Source organism: Lates calcarifer, linkage group LG8 (genome assembly GCF_001640805.2).
Source record: "Lates calcarifer isolate ASB-BC8 linkage group LG8, TLL_Latcal_v3, whole genome shotgun sequence".
Taxonomy (NCBI): Eukaryota; Metazoa; Chordata; class Actinopteri; family Centropomidae; genus Lates; species Lates calcarifer.
In genome coordinates this window covers 24166628-24191627 of record NC_066840.1, presented here as the reverse complement: position 1 = coordinate 24191627, position 25000 = coordinate 24166628, and the positions used below count along the sequence as shown (strand labels likewise).

General features: G+C 41.4%; 1 protein-coding gene and 1 long non-coding RNA gene across 32 annotated transcripts in view; both read left to right on the top strand.

Moving 5' to 3' along the window:
* Nucleotides 1–13349, top strand: part of LOC108873742 (transcription factor COE3) — a 165743-nt gene extending 152394 nt beyond the window's left edge. For 3 of the 4 annotated variants that reach the window (XM_051072578.1, XM_051072579.1, XM_051072577.1), the window contains 5 exons: nucleotides 3002–3067; nucleotides 3342–3516; nucleotides 7327–7512; nucleotides 11286–11375; nucleotides 12215–13349. In XM_051072578.1, coding sequence (XP_050928535.1) covers nucleotides 3002–3067; nucleotides 3342–3516; nucleotides 7327–7512; nucleotides 11286–11375; nucleotides 12215–12246 — 549 coding nt within the window. In that variant the 3' untranslated portion in view covers nucleotides 12247–13349. Of the gene's footprint in view, nucleotides 1–3001; nucleotides 3068–3341; nucleotides 3517–7326; nucleotides 7513–11246; nucleotides 11376–12214 lie in introns of all 4 variants that reach the window. The other variant, XM_051072576.1, reaches the window with a different exon arrangement.
* A 6963-nt stretch (nucleotides 13350–20312) lies between these two features.
* The window catches only part of LOC127142733 (uncharacterized), a 26113-nt gene continuing 21425 nt past the window's right edge, over nucleotides 20313–25000 (top strand). For 9 of the 28 annotated variants that reach the window (XR_007813741.1, XR_007813752.1, XR_007813740.1 and 6 more), the window contains exons 1-4: nucleotides 20314–20457; nucleotides 21480–21924; nucleotides 22413–22857; nucleotides 23346–23790. This is a non-coding gene — a long non-coding RNA (uncharacterized LOC127142733). Of the gene's footprint in view, nucleotides 20458–21479; nucleotides 21925–22412; nucleotides 22858–23345; nucleotides 23791–25000 lie in introns of all 28 variants that reach the window. The other 19 variants (XR_007813728.1, XR_007813733.1, XR_007813743.1 and 16 more) reach the window with 11 other exon arrangements.

The following is a 25000-nucleotide window of genomic DNA, read 5'->3' as shown; positions in this document are numbered from 1 at the left end:
CTCTGCTGTAGGAAAATCAACTGTTAGAGGATGTCAGCAGCAGAATTGGAACCCAGTGGAAACTGCAGTGTTTTGCCGCCATTTTCACGAGTTTTAAAACACGTCAAACGCAGGCCGAAGAACAGACAGCGACAGTTTCAGAGTTCATTTACACGTGAAGCAGATTTACAGTTTGTGACTCGAGGGCTTCAGCTGTTTCTACTGTTTTTATTTTTAGAGTCACAGTTTGTGCATCAGGTTGATTCTTTTCTCTGGTGGAGAGAGAGAAAAAAAAACTCTGGATGTTGTTCTGTTTCCATCTCAGTGTGTTGGATCGTCTCCTCCGAGGTCATCGGCTGTCGTGGGAAAAGAGAGTTTTGTGTTTGTGTGTGTGTGTGTGTGTGTGTGTGTGTGTGTGTGTGTGTGTCTGTTGTCGGAGTCCAGGTTCGTTGCCAGCGCTGAGGAAACACTCTGATTGGCTCGGTGGAAAACAATGTGGTTTATGGCGACTGTTTCTCCTCTGAGTCACAGGAGACGTTTGTTTGGACGCTGCAGCTCCACCAGAAATTTAAAAATGATTTAAATAAAAAAAAAAACAACACACACACACACACACACACACACACATACTCACAGTAGAATCCAGAGTAGAAATCCCCTCTAATCTCTCACCTCCTCCATCAGAGCAGCTCAGATAAAATCCACGAGAAATAAAAACGGTGACGTGACGGAGCAGCAGGTGATTCGCTCTGACAGCCGAGAGAAAAGTTTCACAGCAGCTGAATCTCTAATGTTGAGTTCAAAGACTTAAAGTGAGAGAAAAACTTCAGGGTCAGTTTCACATTAATTATCAGGAGGTGGAAGTCGTTTTATTTCACGTTAAAGACGCCGTAAAAGTCCCACGTTAGAAGTTTTTACTCATTTTGTAGCTTGTTCTGGTGCTTTCAGTCGTCAGCACATGATCTTCATCAATCAGGAAGTACTCAAAAGTACGAGTATTTCAGAGAAGAAGAAGAAAACATCTTTGCTCTTTTGTTATTTATCTTTTACTGTTTTTTTTTTTACTTTAATTGATTTGTTTTGTTAAAAATTAGAAAGTCGTTAAACTTTAACATCACAAACAGGAAGAGACTAAATATTTAACTGAAATCAAAAGTTCACTCGTTTCGAGCTCAAAGGTCGACTTACTCTGTTCCTGAGCTTTCAGCAGCCACCAGAGTTCATTCAGCGGACGTTTGTTCTGTCGTTTATTTTCATTACGTTCGTCTTTATCCGTCTTTTTTCTCTTTTATGAAATATTATCTTATGATGAACATGACTGAGCGTCAGAGACACAGAGAACATCAGACGTTAACACAACAAACAAACAAAAATAAAAACATCCTCTCCTCCTCTCTCTCTCTCTCTCTCTCCTCTCCACTCTCCAACTGTCTCTGGGTGTCTCTCGCCCTCCTCTGTGCTGTAATACCCCAGGGAGCTCCAGCAGAGGCCTCCACCTCCCCACTGCTGCTCCTCAGGGACTCAACACCTCCTCTTCATCCTCCTCCTCCTCCTCTATCAGCTGATCAGCCTCAGCCCTGTGTGTGTGTGTGTGTGTGTGTGTGTGTGTGTGTGTGTGTGTGTTTTTTTTCACCTGAGGCAGAGGTGTGAAAAAACACACCTTGATTCACACTCTTTGTTTACTTTCCCTCTTTTAGGTTCCTTTTATTTATTTCTTTTCCCTTCCCTCCTTTTTTATTATTATGTTGCTTTTCCTTCCTTCCTCTGTCTCCTTCCATTCCTTTCCTTCCTTCTTTTCTTTCCCTTCTTCTAATGTTTTCCCTCTTTCTTTCTTGTTTCTCTTGTTTTCTCTCCTTGCCTATCATCATTTCTTCCTTCCTTCCTCTTTGTCTCTTTCCTTCTTTCCTTCCTTCTTTTCTGTTTTTTTCCTTTCCCTCTATTTCCTTCTGAAGTTTTCTATTTTCCTTTCTCCTTCCTTGAGTTTATTACTTCCTTTCCTTTGTCTCCTTCCTTCCTTCCAGTCTTTTTCTTTTTCTATCCCTTCATTTCTTTATCTTCTCTTCTTTGCTTATTTTCTTCTTTTCCTCTTTTCCCTCATTCATTTCCTACTTTTTCTTTCCTTTTCCTTCCCTTGTTTCATTTTCTTTTCTTTTACTGATTTCCTTCCATCCTTCCTCTTTGTCTCCTTTCCTTCTTTTATGTCTTGTTTCTCTCCTTTACTTCCATTTTTCCCATTTTCTTCTCTTTTCGTTTTTTTTTCTCCTTCTGAGTTTATTACTTCTCTTCCTTTGTCTCCTTCCTTTCTTTTTTCTTTCCTTCTTGTTCCTTCTGTTTTTCCGTCTTTATACCTTTTTTCCTCCCTTTTTATGTGTGTGTGTGTGTGTGTGTGTGTGTGTTTATATCTATTTATCAGTCCTGTTATTGTTATTAACAGCCATCGCCACGGTGACACGCTGAGCTGCCGGCTCTCAGATTGGACGTTTCCTCTCCTGTGGGCTGATGGGAAAACAGCCCAGAGGCGAGAAAGAGAGAGAGAGAGCGTGTGTGTGTGTGTGTGTGTGTGTGTGTGTGCGTGCAGGCTGTGTTAATGGCCTCCTGTTGATTCCTCTTCTTCTTTTTCTTCTCATCCAGGTCCAAATATTCATCCCTCCATCATTTCATCTCTGTATCTGTCTTTATGGGCGGAGGCCATTTTGAAGCCTCGTTTACAGACTCTTTACTGATTGGTCAGTTCTTTTACCTGTGTCGTTCTGGTGCTGATCTGCTGAGCTTCAAAGATTAGAAGTGAAACTAACAACTAGATTCATTCGAGATTAATCTGCAGATTTTCTCTCATTATAAAGTAATTTTGCAATTTCCCAGAATCCACGGTGACGTCTTCAAACTGCTCCTTTTCACCGACAAACACCCAAAGACCTTCAGTTTCCATCTGAGATAAAGAATCAGAAAGTATTTGTAGTAGATAAATGAACCAGAGTTTATTTAAAGCTTGAACTCTTTCTCTCTCTCTCTGTTTTTTTAGGAGGTGCTGTTGAAGCGAGCAGCCGACCTGGTCGAGGCTCTGTACGGGATGCCACACAACAACCAGGTGAGAATTTAAACATCGTTTCCGGGCGTCTCGTTCAAACTGGCAGGAAACTCAGGCTCCTTCACTGACCTGCAGCTTTTTATTCATTTATTAAAACACAGCTAATATTTTACAGCAGCTTCTTTAACTTCTTAAAGATCGTGACGCCTTCACTGACTCACATAAACGCAGGACAAGTTCATTTGGTAGCTTTTCTTGAGCTTTCAGAAGAGTATTCATTGTTTTATTACTTTTTTACTCCCCTCCCTCCTCCCCCTCCCTCCCCCGTCTGCAGGAGATCATCCTAAAGCGAGCGGCCGACCTCACTGAGGCTCTCTACAGCGTCCCCCGCAGCCACAACCAGCTGCCGTCTCTCACCGGCTCGGCCGCGCACTCGGGGATGATGGGAGTGAACTCGTTCAGCAGTCAGCTCGCCGTCAACATCTCCGAGGCCTCGCAGGCTGACCAGGGTGAGAGCTCCACACCAGCACCACCACCCTGAGACCAGTAGACCTCCATACGGTCCAGTAGAGTTCAGTAAAGGCCTGCAGGGTCCAGCAGATGTCATCAGGGTTTAGCAGTGTTCAGGAGAGACCAGTAGATCTCCATACAGTCTAGAAGAGTTTAGTAGAGTCCAGTAGACTCAGTGGAGTTTAGCAGACTCTAGTAGAGGTCAGTAGAGTTCTGAAGAGTCCAGCAAACATTAGTAGAGTCTTTTCAACTTAAATAAAGTGCAGTAGACTTCAGTAGAGTTCACCAGACTTCAGTGGTACCACAAGAGTTCAGTAAAGTCCAGAGTCTACAGAAGTAAAAAAAAAAAATGGAGTCACACACACACCTTTACAGTTCTCAGCATCATTTAATGAGGCGTTCAAGTGTCACAGTGGGACAACTGAAGAAAAGTGTCTGTATTTAAGCAGCATTTTGTTTTAACAGCTTTATTTGAAATCTTGTATATAATCTATACATTCGTTTAGTGAAGCTCTGAGAAAAATACAGAAACAACAGTTTGTTCTTCCTCTGTCCTGGAGCTGTCAGTGTCTGCAGACACTTTCTGAAGCAGCTGTGAGTCTTTCTGTTCTTGATTTAGGAATTTTACCCTGAAAAAAAAAAACCTGGACGTCCACAGCTCAGCATGAGGTCTTATTTAGCAGCAGTTTGTGGAAATCAGATGAGCTGCAGCTCGGGTGCATCTGTAGTTTTAGTAAATAACATTTGTGTTTCCATTTTTCCCACAGTTTCAGATCTTATTGTGCTTTAATTCTAGTTTTCCTTTTTTCGACAAATCCCAGCTCAGCAGTGTCTCTGGCTCTCGCCTGAGGACGTGAAACACCTCACAGATACACAGCTTCATGTTTAATTAAGGCTCAGTAACAGTGCGTCTGTCAGGGACTATTTTCAGCGGCGGATGAATCCACGTTCAGGCTGCAGAGACACAAAGGTTCAGAGTCGGTCTGGGATTCGTTCTGCTTCTGTCACGGTCGCTCAGGAAAACCTGCAGCAATCAGCTCGTGAACACGCGTCGACAGGAAACAGATAGAGCTGCTTTTACTCCCCGAACACTCCCCCTCCTCCTCCACCTCCTCCACCCTGAAACCATCGTCTGCTTTTCACATCGGCCCCGGCAGCGAACACCTTACAGGAATCCATGAGGTCATGGGAAACGAGGCTGCACTGAAAATTCATAACTCTGTAGTTTACTGTGCGTGGAGCTCTGTCTCTCTCTTTTTCTCCGAGTCAGAAACATTACACCGAGGATCTGACCGCCATCCTCCCCGCTGTTACGAAGTATGAAACAGCTCTTTGTGCCCCTCGCAATTACCCGCCGTGATTAAAACATTAATAAAAACAGCGGCTCGCGAGCCCAGGCCTTATCAGGCGGACGAGGCAGGTAATTTACGGCGCTAATTCAGAGCCGCTCGGTCCTGTTCACCGTCATGTCGTCCTCATGAAGAGTGGAGGGATTTTTATCCTCTGGAGTTTGTCTTTGTTTCCCTGCTTCTCCCTGACAGATGACGGGTGGAGGAGGTGGAGGAGAGCAGGGAAAAATCCGACAAGAATTTGATTGGTTTTAACATTTACTGAGCATAAAAAGTTATTGTTATTATTGGTATTAGTGGTAGTAGCAAGGTTAAGAGGAAGAGAAACATGCATAACGTACTGACAGTTTTATTAATGCAGGAAAAACAACAATCAATCGTAAGATTTTCTAAAATCGAGGGCTAATTCTTCTTCAGCAAATTCAGGTGACGTATGAAACTTTAATTACGTGATAACAGGAAGAATTAGAAACTGAGAACCGTTAAATTGTAATAAATAAATATGAAAGGATTTCATCAGTTGCTATAAGAAAGATTCAAAGTGTAAACAGCAGCTAATTACAACAACAATCTTCACCTTAAAAAAAGATCCCAGATACAAGAGATACAGACGTCAGCAGTTTATCCACCGAAGTTTCACAGTTTTTATTTTTTAGCTTCACACCAGTTTTTTAAATCGCGCCGAGCAGCTGTGGTGTTTGTTTCTCAGGCCTCGATGACACCTGACCGAAAACCCGCCGTGTGACGCTTCAGCTCTTTTATTCATTTAGGGAGTCGGCTCGACCGCCACAGTCCAGTTTTTAACCGCAGAGCCGTTGGAACACGTCATCGTTACAGACTGTTGAACAAACTGTCCACCTGCAGGGATTGTCAGCTGCTCTCTGACAGTTTACTCAGTGAAACTAAACTGTCAGTCAAGCAGTTAATCGGCAGGCTGCAACTCAGAGTCACAATGAAACCCAACTGCTCCTAAAATCTGCCTCTGCAGAGAGAACACATGTTTCCATTTCGGTCTTTCGGTGTGAGGTCGTAAGGATGTGATCTGCATCAGATCTGCTTCCCACGCTGCTGCGGACGAGCGGGAACGCACCAAGACAAATAACGACCAAACACTGGGCTCGTTTGTGGAGAAAATCTTTTGTTTATTAAAGAACAATCCGAACGTTTAAGTGTGTGTTCTGATGTGCTGCAGCTCTCAGCCGCTCCCTGCACTCTTCTCCTCTCCGACATGTGTTTCCCATCGCCGGCTCTCCTCGCCCTCGTCCCCGGGCAGCGCTCCATCAGCCGCTCCTGCTGGGAATTGCGTTGGCCCGAACCAGGAAGTGGGGGAAAGTGGAGGGTGGAGGGGAGAGTTGAAGGGGGGGGGGGGGGGGTGATGTGCTACTTGGCACACTGTTGGCTCTGCTCAGCAAGCTCGGGCCTGAGGTCGGTGGGAACTCGGGAGCCTCATGAGGGGGTCAAAGGTCAGACTGAGTGCTGCAGGGAACATTGGTATTCAATGCATCTTGGATGAGGGTCAATCAACGGGAGCACGGGAGGAGAACAGGAGGGGGAGGGGGTGTTAAGGTAAATGAAGGGCAGACTTCGCCTGTGGGGAGGTGAGCGGTCGGTTACAGGGGAGCGGCGGAGACAGGTGTGATGATGTCACTGCTGAGGTCACGGCGAGGAGGTCGACGAGATTCAGAGGAAACACCAGGACAGTGTGGAAAACTGTCGGAGCAGTGAAACTGGATTCTCCTGCTGTGATCGCCGGACATCAGAAGATTCATACCTAATGTGTTTACAATGCAGATGATGGAGAACAAAATCAACAGCCCTCGTTTTGTGCAAAAATATATTCTTAAATTTATCTGAAGCTTCAGCTGTCCAAGTTTCTGTTCCTCAACTGCAGCGCAACAGAGAAAACAAACAGAAAAGGGGAATTTTATTCTGCAACTTTACATCAGATATCCACTTAATTTGAGAAATCTAGGGATATATTTAGTCACCAAACGAGGGCTGTGGATTTTGTCCTCCATCAGTTTCCCTGAAAGCACATTAGCACATCTTTCAATGTCAAGCACGAACAGGAGGAATTATTATTTCAGTGGTTCAAGCTTCTCCAAAATGAATATTTGCTGGTTTTCTTTGGACGAGTTTGGTTTTTGGACACACAAAACAAGATGTTTTATTACATCAATTCTTCGATTTTTTTGACATTTTATGGAACAATCCATCAGAGAGTGACTGTCAGATTGATCAGTAGTAAAATCAATCATCAGCTCCATTACTGACTGAAGGACACAGCTGGAGGAAACGGACTCAGTTACTTGATTTGTTTTAATATCATTTACAAGTTTTATTGTGTGTTCCCTCCAGTAGCTCCAGGTGGCGCTAAAGGTCGTCAGTCAGCGTTTAAACTCACGAAGAAGAACCCAGATCTCCCTGACGCTGTCGTCTTTCCTCCTCCCTCCCTCCCAGGTTATTCCCGTAACTCGAACAGCGTGTCTCCTCGCGGCTATGTGCCGAGCTCCACGCCTCAGCAGTCCAACTACAACACCATCACGTCCACCATGAACGGATACGGAGCGGCGGGGATGACCAACCTGGGCGTACCTGGATCCCCCAGCTTCCTCAATGGCTCCACTGCCAACTCTGCTTACGCAAGTGAGTAAATTTAAATTACAAAACAAAACAAAAAACCAAACCTCATCCATCTGAGAGGCAGCGAGCAGGAAGGATGTTTTCTAAATAAGAGCGGCTGTATCTGTATTCACGCTTCAAACCCTGAATTAGAAAAGAGATACGTGTGAACGTCCGCTGATAAAATTTACAGGTTAAATGTGTCAACGTGTCGAATCTTTAGAGCTTTTGTTAAAGTTAAAACGTTTTAAAATGTCAATTACTTTGTGTGACAGTTTAAGCACTTAAGGAGTTGAAGTGTCATCCGAAGTGTTGAAAGCAGCTGATATGTCGGTTAAAGGTAACTCTGCATTCAGCTGAAGTTTCAGTTCATATATATGTAGTGAAAGGAATTGAAGTGTGGAATTCAGTGGCTTTGGAAGATTTAAGTTGTTAAAGAGTTTGAGTGATGAAAGCAGTTGATGTGTGAGCTGACGTTTGATCAGTGCATTTGGCTGTTTGGATTGATGCTTATCCACTTATAAAAGCGTAAGTGTCAGTTAACGTTTGAACAATTAAAGCAGCTGATGTGTTGGTACTGAAAGGAGTTGAGGTGTCAGTGAAATTCAGTTGCTTTGAAAGAAGTTGTTGAGGGTTTGTGCAATAAAAGCAGTTGATAATGTGGACTATTGAGTCGACTGTTTTGGTTTATGTGTATGTATTGAAAGGAGTTGAAGTGTCAGGTAAAACTGAAGCGATTAAAGCAGTTGATGTGTCAGTTGAAGAACCAAGGTGTCAGTTAAGGTGCAGGTGTGGGTTCATGTGTATGCACTGAAAGGAATTGAAGTGTCAGCAAAAACAGCGAAAGTGTACGAGCGTAAAAGCAACTGAGGTGTTGACATGTCGGTTGAAACAGTTGATGTGTCAGTTGAAGGTCAACATCTGCAGTGAGCTGAAGTGAAAGCACTGAAAGCAGTTGAAGAGAAGTTTATTAGAAAGTGAAAGAGGATGCAGTTAAGTGAAGTGTTTTTACTGAAAGCAGTTGAAATGTTAGTTGTGTTTTTGGATGTTTTTGATTTGAGCATGTGCTTGAAAAAGTGTTTAACAAAGAAAATGTAATGAAGAAAAAAATCTCTTCACAGAATAAATAAACACAGTTTTTGATTCTTACTTGTAAAATCTTTAGTAGAAAAGCAGAAGATCTTGACACCTGGAATACAAGATAGTCCTGACAAAACTGTAACACTTGTTTTCTTTGAGCAAAGCTCACAGCATGGACTGTACGTTCATCAGATACAGAGCCGTTGTTGCTTCATGTATTCGTGCTGAGATGCAGGCGATGAACAGTAGTGGAATAATAAGAGCAAATAAAAGTGAAGCTGCAGGAGACGAGTTGATGCTTCAGTAGTTTTCAGTCGGCCCTGTTGTTCTTCTGCCACTGAAACTTTACACTCGCCTCTGATTAACATGCCTGGAGTCGGAGCTGCAGCTTGGAAGGCGCAGGTGTGTTTTGGAGACTGGTAAAGTCTAAACTCGCCCGCGGGGAGCGCTCCATTGTTTTGGCTCCTGTATCAAAGAGCTCGGCGAGTCTCAGCGAGACTCGTTTAGAAGGTAGCGAGCTCGAAACGCGTCTCCGTGCCAGGTGATGTTGTCGTCCCTGGCGACCAAACAAAAGGTGGGCTCACATCTCGCCTGGCTGAGCTACAGTTTCCCGCCGCCGAGGGTCCTGAATGTGTGTGTGTGTGTGTGTGTGGACCAAACACCGCCACGCATTGTTCACCTCCCCCCTCCCCTCCTCTTGACTGTCCCCCTGTCCATCCTCCTCCTCACCCTTCCCCTCCCACCCTCCTCCACCCCCGATCCTCCTCCTCCTCTACTAACCTCACTAACATCCTCACCGCATCCTTCATGCATTCATGCATTCACGCTTTGGGCCGAATCCATTAATATCAGCTGGAAAAAGAAACAGAAAAACAACAAGAAGGAGCCAAGAAAGAAAGGAAATGAGAGGAGGAAGAAGCAGCGATCCAGGACAGACTGATAGTTGTTGGCATGAAGCGATAAATCACATTTACATTCCCCCCGTTTCATTTTACAGTTCCATTTTCAAATGCTGTCCTTGAATCATTTACAGACACACTGTGGTTCATAAACTCCGTGGAAACTCTTAAAGGAGCAGTTCAACATTTCCTGAGGTCCCCCTGTTCAGACGGATGTCGGTCTCATGTCTGTGTGTTCAGAATGTAGTTAGCCTAGCTTAGCATAAAGACTGGAAACGGAGGGAAACAGCTAGCCTGACTCACCTAAACTCCTCTAAAGCTCACTGATTAACATGCTGTGTCTCTGTTGTCTTTACTCTTAAAACAGAAAAGTAAAAGACTTTCAGGTTCTGTCCTCGGGTCTTTGACCACACTGGAAAATGACTTTCACAGAGAATATGACTGAAGTTAGTAAATGTTCAGTCAGACCACATGATCTCCTTCAGCAGATGTCCCAGAAACAAATCTAAAAAAAACCTCCTTCTGAGGAAGATCATGTGATTTGATTGAAAGCTCCAGCTTACTAAATCAACTACTAAAACTGCCTTAATAAACAGACCCTGAGATGTCAGCCAGGTTAAAAAAGAAAAAAACATTTAAAAATGCTTTAGCAGCTGTTTTGAAACTTTCAGTCGTATCACATGATCTTCATCAACAAACAGAGTTGTCATGGAAACGTAGATGTTCTAATTTACGTTTCTATTTTCCATATTTAGTTAACGAAACAGTCTCATTCAGTCGCCGTTTGAATGATCTTCATCAGTATGAAGATCATGTGACACGACTGAAAGCCCCGGAACACCTGACGATGTTTTATCAGCTGCTGTTTTCAAAGTGAAGATCGAACTTTTAAACCCAGATTTGGACGTTCAGGTTATTTCCCTACATGGTTTAAACTTTATGAAAATAGACTCGAAATTTCCAGAATAAATACCAAAGACATGCTAACTGTAGCTACGTCCTTTAGCCTGTAGCTCCTGGTAAACACACACACGCTTTGAACAGAGCCACGTTTGCTTCCAGTCCGTATGCTAAGCTAAACTAAGCTACCAGCATCTGTACTTAACGCACAATAGATTTAAATCCACCTGAACACCTCGCTCTCATAAGAAAAGACCAGAGCACCTCCTAAAAAATGTTGAACTTCTCCTTTAATCAGAATCAGAAGAACCAACAGAGAAAAAACTTTTATATCAAAAAAAAAAAAAAAACGCACCTGAGGAGACAAAACAACGGGTTTATTTACTAAAAATCTACTTATCACATGTTATTAGACGCCTGACTATCCACACACACACACACACACACACACACACACACACACACACACACAGACACACACCTGTGCAGGTTGTGTGGATGAAGCTGCTGCTGCTCTCAGGTTGGATCAGGTTGGTTTTTATCTAAATAGAAAAAATAAAAAAGTCCTGTAAGTTATGGATCAACTTTGCCAGATGTGCAGCTGTTTGTGCTCGGAGCATGTTTCTTCCTCCAGACCTCGGCCCGATCTGAGGCAGGGACCCATTCCTCCTCCTCCTCCTCCTCCTCCTCCTCCTCCTCCTCTTCCTCCTCTTCATCCTCCTCCTCCTGCACGATCCACCTCATCTCCACCGATTCGCTCACCTCTGTCCGTCTGCCTGCTCGTTACGCCACCTCCTCCTCCTCCTCCTCCTCTCGTAGGTTTTTGCCCTCCTCACCTCCTGCTCACCTCCTCCTCCTCTTCTTCCTCTGCTCCCATAGGCCCTTATTCATTCTCTCCTGTCCATATGGTTTCTGCAGTCAAACAGAAGAGCGCCTTCGCCCCTGTCGTGCGGCCACAGACCTCCCCGCCCCCCACCTGCACCACCACCAATGGCAGCAACCTCCAGGGTGAGCATCCCACCCCCTCCACCCCCCTCCCACCTGTCTGCACCCCCCCCCAACCCCCGTCCTCCGCTGTCCACGTCCCACCTGGACTCGTAGAGCTCCAGCGTCACTGTAATGATAATGATTCTTTCTGTGTTTCATGTTTAAACCTGTCAAAGTTGATCCATAACTTCTGGCACTTCTTCAGGAATCTGATCCTCCACTTTAAAGTTTAAGAGATTTTCACGCTTGTTTTAACACCTTCCCTCCATCCCTCAGTCCTAACGTGACAAATAGAATCATTTCAACTTGTTTCTAATGCTAATTGCTTCTAGAATCTAGTGCAGTGGTCATCAACTGTCGGCCCGCGGGCCACATCCGGCCCAGCAAAGCTTCCAATCCGGCCCCAGAATAATATGTAAAGTTAGAACACAGAAAGCCACGTGTTGATTTTCTATTTTTTTACTATTTCAAATGCAGTAAAAACAGATTTCATTGGAGAACTGCACTCAGCCCCTCTTTTACCCTCGTCCTCTTTCTCTCTCTCTTTTTCTCTCTTTTTCCATCTTTCTCTTTTGTCTCTCTCTCTCCGTCTTTCTCTCTCTCTCAAATGCTTGAAACAAGTTTAATTTTACTGGAATTTATTTTTAAAGAAAACTTTTAGTCATCAGTCATCAACAGTCATGTATCTTTGACCAAAAACAAAGCGTGTTAATTAATATTTATATTGTAAAGGAATTAAGAGGTACCAGTATCAGACTGTATTCACACACTCCTCAGTTCATGCATGAACAGTAAATATAAGTCGACATTTGTGTTTAATGAACCCACCCACGTCTGACAGCTGAATCTGTGTCTGTCAGCCATGGCAGGTCTCATCGTGCCCCCCATGTGAGGAGGATTCTCAGCCAGATACCGTCAGACCCCTCCTGAACCGCAGTGCTGATGGCACCTTCCACCTGAAACACCACAACAACAACAGCAGCAACAGCAGCAGCAGTGAAAATCCTTCCCATCATCCCTCAGTCCAACCGACCCCGTCTGACCCAGGATTGACTGTCACTGCCGCGGAGGGAAAAAAAAAAACAAGCTCCAGACAAAAATCATCCATTAATTCACCGTCACCAAACACGCTTGCTGTTTCTTTTTTCTGCTGAAGCCTCTGCAGACGTCAGCTCGGACCATTTAACGAGAAAAAAAAATAAAAAAATCCGACAGCCGAAACAGGAAGAGTCTTCCCAGACGTCTGCGGTGGCTCCACGCCGAGGCAGCGCTCCGTCAGAGGAGGTCAGAGGTCAGGGATGTGAACTGTGGCTGGGAGGGCAGGGTGTCGGCAGTACCACGTGTTGTGTGAGTATTGCTGTGCTGAGTTTTTAAAACAGGTTAGTTTGACTTCAGAAGTCTGTGGAGACTGAACAGGTCTCAGATCAGTTTGAACCACTGTGAGACAGGAAGGAGGCGTGTCCACCGAGAACTTCTGTTCCCTGTTAACTCAACCATAGCACACTTTTTCTGACCAAGCTAGCTTGATTAGTGTTAAATTTAAAGGACTATTCCTTTGGTTTTGTACATTTTGGCCATTTCATTGACCAAATCACAAATACTTTACAAATTCAGCTTCCGTTTGATTCTATTAATTTGCACAAACAATTAGAAATTAGGCAATGCTATGTGTACCTTTTTGCTGTCGCTACATAGCTAACGTTAGCATTAACAGCTGTTTACTCACCAGTCAAGAAGAAACGTTGTGAGTTCAGCATCAAACTTCATTCCTTCACTCTCCAAGAGCTGTCCCCTGCAGGGGGAACCAACGCCAATGTTAACGTCTTGAAAACAATGGCTGAAGCTCTTGGTAAGTAAACAGCTGTTAATGCTAACGTTAGCTGTGTAGCCATAGACTCTTGAAACTTGCCTGAGTTGTGTAATCCATCAAAAATAATCTATCTTTAATGGACAGGCAAGTTTTACCTTCTCAAAGTATGAATCATGTACTTATTGTATTTTTCTGTTGTTCCAGAATACTGGTTGACCAGTATTTTGAAATTCAGTTTTTAAGACATTTTTCTTCTTCTCTGGTGTTTCTACATGGTGGATGAAGGCACCTGGACTTTACTTAGGTTCTTGAAGATGTTTCACCTCTCATCCGAAAAGCTTCTTCAGTTCTAACTGACTGCAGTGAGACCAGACCCTAAGCCTGACCTTTACCCTCGAGGATCAGGGTTAGGATTAGGGTTAATCATAAACCTAACCCTGACCCAAACAGACTGTAAGGGTTAACAGCAGCTAACCTTAACTCTAACCCTAACCTATCTACCAACAGTCATCATGTGAGTCGTGGATGGTATTTACGTCAGTCTCTAAACAGAGGAGGTGGTCTACGATACCAGCCACTTACAATACAGTCTTAAGATCCCTCCTCGGACAGCTGAACACCCATTCACACCTAATGACTTGTGACTCAGGTGATGGATGGGTAAGGTTTGGGTTAGGGTTAACTTTTAAAGGTGTTAACGACCCCAGAAGACGTTAAGTACCTGGTCTCCCACCAGTCAATTACAACTGAAGCCCTTCAGACTAGAGGTGAAAAAACAAGACCTTAAATCAAGTCCAGCTGGAACTTGGAAGCACCAAAGAAAGAAAGTGTCTTTAAAAACTGGATTAAAAAAATAAATAAAAACAAATGAGTCCAACTCGGTATTTCATTGAACCTGTAGGGTTTAATATTTCAGCTTTGCCAAATATTGACAGAGATCTCATCTACTTTTAACGTCTTGATTATGAGACAACCTCAGATGTCAGAGTCTGTTACCTGACATTCATACGGTACAGTACGGACATTTATGGAAACCAACCCAACACTGGAACAATGGGAAAAATACAAATAAGCACATGATTCATACTAGAGGAGGTAAAACTTGCACTGAGGGTGTTTTTTTTCACACATCAATAAATCTTTTCAAACGGTTGTTTTTTTTGCAAGTACTTTCACACCAAACGCAAATATTATGAGGCAAAAAAGCGACTTTTTTTTCTGGAAGAAGCTTTTGCACTGGGAATAAGGACGGTATTGCCAGAGAAAAATAACTTTTTTTTTCTTTTTTTTTTTTTTTTTAGTAAAATGGTCCTAAAATATGCAAAGCTGTGTTATGGTCCTTTAATTTTAGCGTTAATGTATAAAGTGATTCTCAACCTAAAACCTGTTTGACACAAAATCTATGTTGTATTTACGAAAAAAAAATTTGGCTGAGAAACAAGCTATGGTCAAGAATATATAATCAAATATAAGCTGACTATGGTTGGTTCTCGCTGGATCAGAAACTCTTGGTGGACACTGAACCTGAGTCGGACCGAGTCCAGAAACCAGGAAGAATCAAACTCTTTCAAAAACCCTTTTTTTCAAAACTGGGAAAACCGTCAGACGGTTTCCAGATTTGACGGGTTTCCAATCAAAAATCCCCAAATCCCTCTTTTCCTATACAAACCCCCAGAGGACCAGACTCCTTAAAGACCACTGATTAATATCACGTCTAATAGCATTTTCCTTTCTGTACCATAGCTTTTAATTAATGTTTGTGTCTCATAATCTAAAAAGAAGGAAAATGCAGTAATTTTCTAAGCTAAAGAAAGAAATAACAAACGTCCTGCCGAGGAGAGAAAAGCAGATGTTACACTAACATTTGTCTGAATAAAGTCGAGGCATCCCAAGATTTATCTTTTTTATTTTCAGTTTTGTTTAGTTTTTTTTCTTTGTTTTTTTTTTGTTTGTTTTGGACATCTCTCATTTTTGAATCCAGTACAATAGTTCTGTTTCGCGGGTGTGTTGAGTGGTAGATTTTAAACAGAAAAAGCTTGCAGCAGTTTTAATCACATTTAGGTACCAGATTTTCTTGTTATTCTTCTGATTGTGCTTATTTTATATGTATTTATAAAGTATGTTTTGGGGAGTTCCTTTTGTGATTTAGGCCTGAATGATAGTCTCAAATATATATGTAAACACATTTGATGTCTTAATACCTTTTAGATATTGTAAAAAGAGTGAACAAGTGAGAGGAATTAACCCTTTTGTAAAAACTAAAAAAATGTCACGACATGGTCACCCTGTTTTTGAAAGCAGGACGTAAAAAAACGCTTTCATCACTTTTGTATAAAAATGCTTTTCCGATACGATATTTAACTTTTTGTAAACAGCATCATTTGTGTTTCCCCTGGTTCTTCTCGTCCTTTGTGTATTATTGTGAAATGTATAATCATGGTTATTTCTTAATGCACTATTTTTGTTGGGGCACTTAATAAGAGCAATGCATCTTAGCAAAAAATAATAAAAAAAAGCTAAAAGTTACAAAAAAAGATGAAAGCTAGAACGATATGCACCAATATGTTTTTTCTGCCATTCTGAAATGGCAAAAATCCTTGTCATGTGAAATTTTTATATTTCAGAAGCTTATAATGTCATAATATTCCACCACTCTTACTTTTGGACCAAGCGTATCTCTTGGTTTCGGTGTTTAGAAGACGATATTTTATCCATCTTAATATTAGACCCGATCCTAGTCTTTGTGTTTTTTGGTGAGAATGATTGTACGATTTAAAAACAGGCAGCAGATTTTAAAACCACTCCGAAAACGAGTTTTTGGGTCACTGATCTCAAGGAAACTTCCATCGATGTTGGGTGTTGTTGTTGATGGTGCTGTTCTCGTCGTCACACACAATCTGGATCATTTACTTATGCAACTGTGTTCCTAGTTCTGTAATGCAAGCTCGTCTTCCACACTGCCGTGGAAACGTTTGGGAAATTCAAAGAACTAAACGTCCTGTTTGATGCCTTACGATTGATCGCACTTCAACACAAAGTCTTCTCTATTTTATTTTAATGCGATAAAGTTTTAGTTCTGCAGCGATTATCGTAGAACGTCTTTTTGTTGCATTTGTAATCCGATTCATTTGACGTGCCGTTCTCCACCTAAACTGCGAGAATTTTTATCTGCACCAAATATTTGTCCCTCAGGTTCCCCGAGTGATACAAAGTTCACATTATTAGCACTTATCTTAAAACTGAAAAAGATACGTTGACTGAAAATGTTTTTTACTGAAGTGTATATACAGAAAATTAAAAAAGACGATGTTCTCTTGTTATTATCATTTCACATCATTATCACATAAGTATAATTTAGCATCTCATAATCACAAGAAATAGTGTCATTGTCACACTAAGATTAAGATTACAATACTATTATCTCATGATTACAATATCGCAAAGGATCAAGAAAACCATCTAACATAGCTCACACTTATCTCACAATTCTGACAACTACACATTTTGTATCTCAAAATTACAATTATGAACAATGTTCATATCTCACAGTCATGAAGTTTACATTTACAATATCAGTATCTGAGTTACAAGAAAAAAAATCTCACATTTAAGAAATTTGTGAAACTTCAAGAAAATTTGCCTACGTTTACAAAATCAAATTCTCACAACAACAAGAAAGCTGTCTTATATTTGCAAGATCTGTATTTTGTAATTAAAAAAGTAATGCAAAAATAAAATAGAACAATAAAATATTCAAAGATAATTATAAGAAAACATCTCTTTTTTTTTCTACTTTGATGCACTTCGGTAATTCATTTAATGCCTGTTGTAGAAACTGTTTTCCCAAACAATGTAATCATCTATCATCCCTTTAACTGTTATTAAAAAATAAAACCACCAGGGGGCGATGTTACAGAAACTTCCTGACTTCCCTATCCTGTCATAATTGTTGGTAACCATGATTGGGGTAAAAGGCCATTACAGTTGAACAGTTCGATGATGTGTCGCAGTTTGATGACAAAACATTGAGAAAACTAACATCAGTTGCTAGGTAACAGGCATAAAAGTTGATAACCGATGTTGGATTGAGTATTTAGGATTGGGAAATTGGGAAAAATCTTAAGACTTAAGACAGGAGGTTTCTGCAACTCAGCTCCTGAATCTTTAAATTTCTTTGGAAGTAAAAACAGGAATCTGAAGTTTGGACAGATTAAACTTTTGACTTTATGCAAATCCAGCAGGACTGACAGAAACCTTCAGTCGCTGCACAACATCACCCAGACGCCATCGTGTTGGCTCGTAGGTGAACATCTGTCCAGTGTCTTTATTTTTTTTTCCAGTTAAACTAATGAAACCCGGCCTGCAGAGCAAACAGTCACACCTCGAACTCCGTCTCCACTTTTCAAACAGCTTGCTAAAATATTTTTTTTGTCACAGTTGTAGAAAGTTTGCTTCTCACGGTCCTGGTTTTAAAAACTGCAAACGTATACTTTTTTCGATGTTTTACTTCAATGTGAAAGAGGGCAGAGGTACTGCATTTTGTGAAATATGAAATATATCATCAAAGTATATCAAAGCACAATGTTTAATTAATGTCTTAAGAATACAAACGAAGGGGAGGGTGGGGTAAACGACACCCCCGGGTTTTTTCTTTTCCTGTCTCTGGCCATGCTGTAAATAGATGCATGTTTTTTGTTTTTTGTTTTTTTTTTTTTTCCTGTGATCCAGTGCTTTTTGTACAGAAACAGTCTAATAAAGATTACATTTGGCTTGAACCTCTGAGCTGTCCAACGTCTGATGATTTAACGCAAGAAATATTATTGGTGATCATTAATAAATCATTCATGAGTAGTTCAGGGGTCATCAGTGCTAGAATTTTAGGCCTAATCAGATGATTATTGTTTAATATTTTCACTTTCTTAAAAGATGAATGTTATTTTTTATTATTTATTTGCAGATATCAGTGTGAACAGACTCCTGAAAACCCATGATAAGTAGATATTAGGCCAAATTAGAAAAGTTTTCAGACCTCAGCCGAGGAGGAAGTTCACTGAGGAAAGATGGGTAATATTAAAATTCAAAAATGCAGTAATTATTAGTGTATAGGTTCTCTGTTCTGCTGGCTCAGAGAGAGAGAGAGAGAGTAACTAATGATAAAATCCAGTCTTCCAGTCTGTTCTCAGTAACTCCTAATTATTAACTCTGTGGTTTCAGTTCTGAGTTATTCAATGATGACTCATCAGTGATTTGTTAATTATCAGGTCGTTCCTGATTCTTTTTTCTCTTGTTCCTCAGTGACTACACACACGTTTTTGTCTTTTGTATTATAAAGTGTTCCCATGTTATCACTTATGGAAATTAAAGTCATACAACAAGAAAAGAAAATACTAAAATGAAAGACGTCACTCCATCCACTTCATCATGATGGAAAAAGTCAGCGGGGGGTGGAGAGGGAGGGCAGGGATGTGGAGGACCATGGTGGTCCAAAGCTGTACCAATTCAAACCACTGCTAAGCATGCTAACTAGCTGCTAGCCACCATGTGCTGCGCTCACTCCTGCAGCCCTGAAATAAGTTTTAAAAACACACATTTACTGACCAAACAGAGGCAGCAACACTGACAGGAACACCGACCCAACATCTAACTCAGTCAGTTCCTCTACAGGCAATGGGAAAGAGGATAATCACTTTCTTTTAGCGGGTTTCCTGTGCTTAAAAACTTTCTTAAAAGGCATTAACATTCATTTTTAACATGAATTTAATGATATAAATATGTCCCAAACAGCTGACTTTATGCCTTCCAAGAATCAGGATGATTTAAAACAGTAGCTGGCATGTTGAGCCATTTTCCACCCCGTGTTTTCGGGACCTCTAACATCTTGGATACGCACATTTTACTAGGAAACATCCATATTTATCTCCTGTTGAATGTAAAACATGAATCTCCACAGTAACCAGTAACTCCAGCTGTCAGATAAATGTGATGTGAGGGAAAGCAGAAAGTCTCCAGAACAGAAATCCTCCAGTAAAGCAGCAGAAAAATCTCAACTGGACCAAAGGCAACGACTGGAGGAGATGGACTTTAAAGATGAAACGTAAAAAACATTCTCCATCCAAAAACTTCCAAACTTTTCCAACACGGTTCATCCAGCAGAAATATTCTCCAAGCGACCTCCAAAGATTACAGTTAATGATGAAACTGTTGGCGGAGGATTGTAAAGATGAAGCTCTGATTGACGTTTTGAGTCGAACTGATGTGAATCAATCACTGAATCTCAGAGCCAAAGCAACAATCCTTCAGTCGGAGCGAGAGAGCTCAGCAGCAGGTAAAAACATCAGCCGGGATAAAGAGAGAAATATGTCTGAGGATGACGTGAAGGTTTGTGCACACAAGATGATTGAGGAGGGTTTAGACGGAGGTTTGTGTTGACAGTCAGGAATCCTTCTGTAAATCTACAACCCTAAACTCTCAGAGAAAAGACTCTGACAGACTCTTTCCTCCCCCCTGAAGTTACAGGTCATTTTCTCGTATTAATTATTTGTGCGGTCAGTGTAGTTTATTGTCGTGCTTTCATCTGAATCCATGAAGAGCTGCAGAAGCTCAATGTGGATTTATTAATTTATTTATTTTTGATCTGATGACATCTGCAGTAAAATCAACATTTAAAGATGAAAACAGAACATAACACTGCGACTAAAGCAGCTAAAACCTGATCCACACACAGTAACTCAGACCAAACTTAAATCCAGTCAGTGAGAGTGCAGAGGTAACCAGGATACATGGACTGAAGGAGTCCACCTTTACAGCCTTGTTGTGTGTACATCCTGGATATATTACTGGAGCATATGATTATACAGTATATGATAATGTACTTTATATATTATATTATTCTTATATATATCATATTAGAGCTTATTATTCTTATAATGCATCTAACATCCAGACCTAATCAGTATCCCACCTTCCCCGTGGTTGTATTATCGGGCCAATCAGAGGCCGTTGCTAGGCGGAACAGAGCCAGCTGGCCAATTGGCGTTTTTTTCCTGCCGTGCTGTTGGCTTGCGTGCGTTGTCATTGGCTGCGTCCTATGTCGTCATCGGTCATGACCTGCAGAGAGGCGGAGAAAGGAAGCCGGGAGACAGATTCAAACCAACGTTTGAACCGTTTCCTCGGGTCGTCGGTAGTGTGAGAAAACTGAATTACTGCTGAAGCCTGGATGATAAAACAAGCTGTGGGGCCGCTTTTTTGTCGAACACGAGTGAGGCTGGACGCTGATCACACTGCGGCGCGAAGGTAAGACTAAGGAGCGAGCTAGCGTTAGCGGCGAGCGTTAGCATTTGCCTTCTCATTCCTGACATCCCTGACATCCCTCTTGTATTTGTTTACAGTCACTTTACCGACATTTTGGTCATTTAACTCAGTTTACAGCGGTCTGTCATGTTGTTGTCATCCTTTTGTGTCTATTTGTGGTCATTTTCTGTTACATTGCGTCTGTAACTGGCTGCTTTACACCTGGATGTCTGCGTTAGCATTGGCAGGGAGCGTTAGCATTAGCCTTATCTTTGTGTTTCTGTGACTAAAGCGTCCCTGACCTGAGTTGTCGGCACTTTACGGAGGAGCGGTAACTGTATAGTAGTCTGTTTGTCTGATTATCGTGTCGTTATTAAATCATTTTGCATATTTACTTGGCTGTTTACATCTATTAATGGTTAGCTTCTTTGTCTCTTTGCGGTCGTTCTTACTGTGTCTCTGTAGTCTCTGTGTCCTGATCATTTTACATTTCTTTGAGGCCATTTTCTGCTTCATTGTGGCAATTAAGCGTCTCACTGTGATTGACTTGCGTCTCAGTTTTTAAGTCTGTCGTTCGTCTTTGTAGATTTTTGGCAGTAATCGGTCCAAGGCTGATTTTCACATGTGACAATAAACAGCCAATTTTTCTGAAACACTCCTAATGTTTGGAGAATGTTCTGGTTCAGCTATAATGATTAATATCTGTTAGGGGTGTGACGATACACTCGCGAGACGAGATTTTAACACTACTCTTTAGAAAATGTCAGTGATGTAACTGGAAAGATTATTTTATTTGACAGATAACAAAATTATCACAAATTCAAAATATTTGTTGTTGTTGGTTGTTCAGGAGGTGATGATAGTCAACTGTTGATTTTCTGAAACAGCCTCTAATGTTTGTTAAAGGTTCTGGTTCAGCTGTAATGTTGAATATCTCTGTGTTTTCATGGTTAAACTGTTGATGAGGAATAGGTAGTAGTGTATTGATCATTTTCCTTTGTATGTTTCTCTTTGATTTCCTCCAGGTGTCACCACTTGGTCCACGACATTCTCCACGATCACAGAGACATCGTCAGAGATCGGAGAGACATTGTTGAGGATGAGGGAGACATCGTCCACGATCAGAGACGTCGTCTGTGATCACAGAGACCTTGTCAAAGACGAGAGAGACGTTGTCCATGATCAGAGACATTGTCCCATGCTTCGTAGAGCTCTGCGCAAGAGTCGGTAGTGACACTGTGGTTCCTCGATTCGACGGCATGACCGCGATCATGGAAACATTGTCAAAGATCACAGAGACAGCGTCTATGATCTCAGAGACATCGTCCACGATCACAAAGACATTGTCCATGATCACAGAGACTTTGTCCATAATCTCAGAGACATTGTCCGCGATCTCAGAGACGTAGTCCACGATCAGAGTCTTCGTACAGTGAAGAAGTTTTTCGAGACCAGGACAGAGGCCTCCAGGTAATTCACTAACAGCTTTACATCAACTGTCCAACACAGAACACTGACAAACTGTTTATGTTCAGTATTCAGATTATCAGAAAAGTGTAATGATAGAAGTCACGTTATAGTAAGACATCAAAATGAAAACAACACGTCAAAATAAACAGCACAAGTTAATATCCTGCATTCAAAAGTTGACTTAACTGATAGTGTTTATTATTGTTTTGCAGTTCACAGTAACATACACGACTGCTTCAGTGATTTATTGATTGACACACAATTAATAATCATTTAACTTTTTCCCAAATATTTGTTGTTGTTGGTTGTTCAGGAGGTGATGATAGTCAACTGTTGATTTTCTGAAACAGCCTCTAATGTTTGTTAAAGGTTCTGGTTCAGCTGTAATGTTGAATATCTCTGTGTTTTCATGGTTAAACTGTTGATGAGGAATAGGTAGTAGTGTATTGATCATTTTCCTTTGTATGTTTCTCTTTGATTTCCTCCAGGTGTCACCACTTGGTCCACGACATTCTCCACGATCACAGAGACATCGTCAGAGATCGGAGAGACATTGTTGAGGATGAGGGAGACATCGTCCACGATCAGAGACGTCGTCTGTGATCACAGAGACCTTGTCAAAGACGAGAGAGACGTTGTCCATGATCAGAGACATTGTCCCATGCTTCGTAGAGCTCTGCGCAAGAGTCGGTAGTGACACTGTGGTTCCTCGATTCGACGGCATGACCGCGATCATGGAAACATTGTCAAAGATCACAGAGACAGCGTCTATGATCTCAGAGACATCGTCCACGATCACAAAGACATTGTCCATGATCACAGAGACTTTGTCCATAATCTCAGAGACATTGTCCGCGATCTCAGAGACGTAGTCCACGATCAGAGTCTTCGTACAGTGAAGAAGTTTTTCGAGACCAGGACAGAGGCCTCCAGGTAATTCACTAACAGCTTTACATCAACTGTCCAACACAGAACACTGACAAACTGTTTATGTTCAGTATTCAGATTATCAGAAAAGTGTAATGATAGAAGTCACGTTATAGTAAGACATCAAAATGAAAACAACACGTCAAAATAAACAGCACAAGTTAATATCCTGCATTCAAAAGTTGACTTAACTGATAGTGTTTATTATTGTTTTGCAGTTCACAGTAACATACACGACTGCTTCAGTGATTTATTGATTGACACACAATTAATAATCATTTAACTTTTTCCCAAATATTTGTTGTTGTTGGTTGTTCAGGAGGTGATGATAGTCAACTGTTGATTTTCTGAAACAGCCTCTAATGTTTGTTAAAGGTTCTGGTTCAGCTGTAATGTTGAATATCTCTGTGTTTTCATGGTTAAACTGTTGATGAGGAATAGGTAGTAGTGTATTGATCATTTTCCTTTGTATGTTTCTCTTTGATTTCCTCCAGGTGTCACCACTTGGTCCACGACATTCTCCACGATCACAGAGACATCGTCAGAGATCGGAGAGACATTGTTGAGGATGAGGGAGACATCGTCCACGATCAGAGACGTCGTCTGTGATCACAGAGACCTTGTCAAAGACGAGAGAGACGTTGTCCATGATCAGAGGCATTGTCCCATGCTTCGTAGAGCTCTGCGCAAGAGTCGGTAGTGACACTGTGGTTCCTCGATTCGACGGCATGACCGCGATCATGGAAACATTGTCAAAGATCACAGAGACAGCGTCTATGATCTCAGAGACATCGTCCACGATCACAAAGACATTGTCCATGATCACAGAGACTTTGTCCATAATCTCAGAGACATTGTCCGCGATCACAGTGATGTAGTCCACGATCAGAGTCTTCGTACAGTGAAAAAGTTCTTTGAGACCAGGACAGAGGCCTCCAGGTAATTCACTAACAGCTTTACATCAACTGTCCAACACAGAGACCTGACATTAAACTGTTTATGTTCAGTATTCAGTTTATCAGAAAAGTGTTAGAATAAAAGTAATGTGCAATATACAAACAATGCATAAGTAATAGTAATCCAAAACAGAAGTAAAAATGTCACGTTATAGTAAAACATCAAAAATGTCATAGTATACTAAGGTATACAAATGTCAAATGTTATTGTTAAGGATCAGTCAAAATGGGATTAAAGGTTCTGGTTCAGCTGTAATGTTGAATATTTCTCTGTGTTTTCATGGTTAAACTGTTGATGAGGAATAGGTAGTAGTGTATTGATCATTTTCCTTTGTATGTTTCTCTTTGATTTCCTTAAGGTGTCACCACTTTGTCCACAATCATAGAGATGTCGTCCACGATTGTAGAGACATGGTCTATGATCGGAGAGACATTGTTGAGGATGAGGGAGACATCGTCCACGATCAGAGATGTCGTCTGTGATCACAGAGACCTTGTCAAAGACGAGAGAGACGTTGTCCATGATCAGAGACATTGTCCCATGCTTCGTAGAGCTCTGCGCAAGAGTCGGTAGTGACACTGTGGTTCCTCGATTCGACGGCATGACCGCGATCATGGAAACATTGTCAAAGATCACAGAGACAGCGTCTATGATCTCAGAGACATCGTCCACGATCACAAAGACATTGTCCATGATCACAGAGACTTTGTCCATAATCTCAGAGACATTGTCCGCGATCACAGAGACGTAGTCCATGATCATACAATGAGGAAGATCTTTGTGACCAGGACAGAGGCCTCCAGGTAATTCACAAACAGCTTTACATCAACTGCACTGACATTAAACTGTTCATGTTCATTAGTCAGTGTATCAGAAAAATGGTTTAAATAGAAGTAATCTGAAATATAAAAACAATGTTTCAGTAACCTATATTATTATAAGTAATGTAAAAGTAATTAGTAATTTCAGAGGTAGTATGAGAAAATCAGAGTAGTAAAACATCCAAAACTTTTAAACAATGTCATAATGTAGTAACACATTCAAAAGTGACCAAAAAATGTCATAGTATAGTAAGGCATCAAAAACCATTAAAAAATGTCATAGTATAGTAAGGCTTCAGAAATGGCTGAAAAATGTCATACTATAGTAAGGCTTCAAAAAACCATCAAAAAATGTCATAGTATAGTAAGGC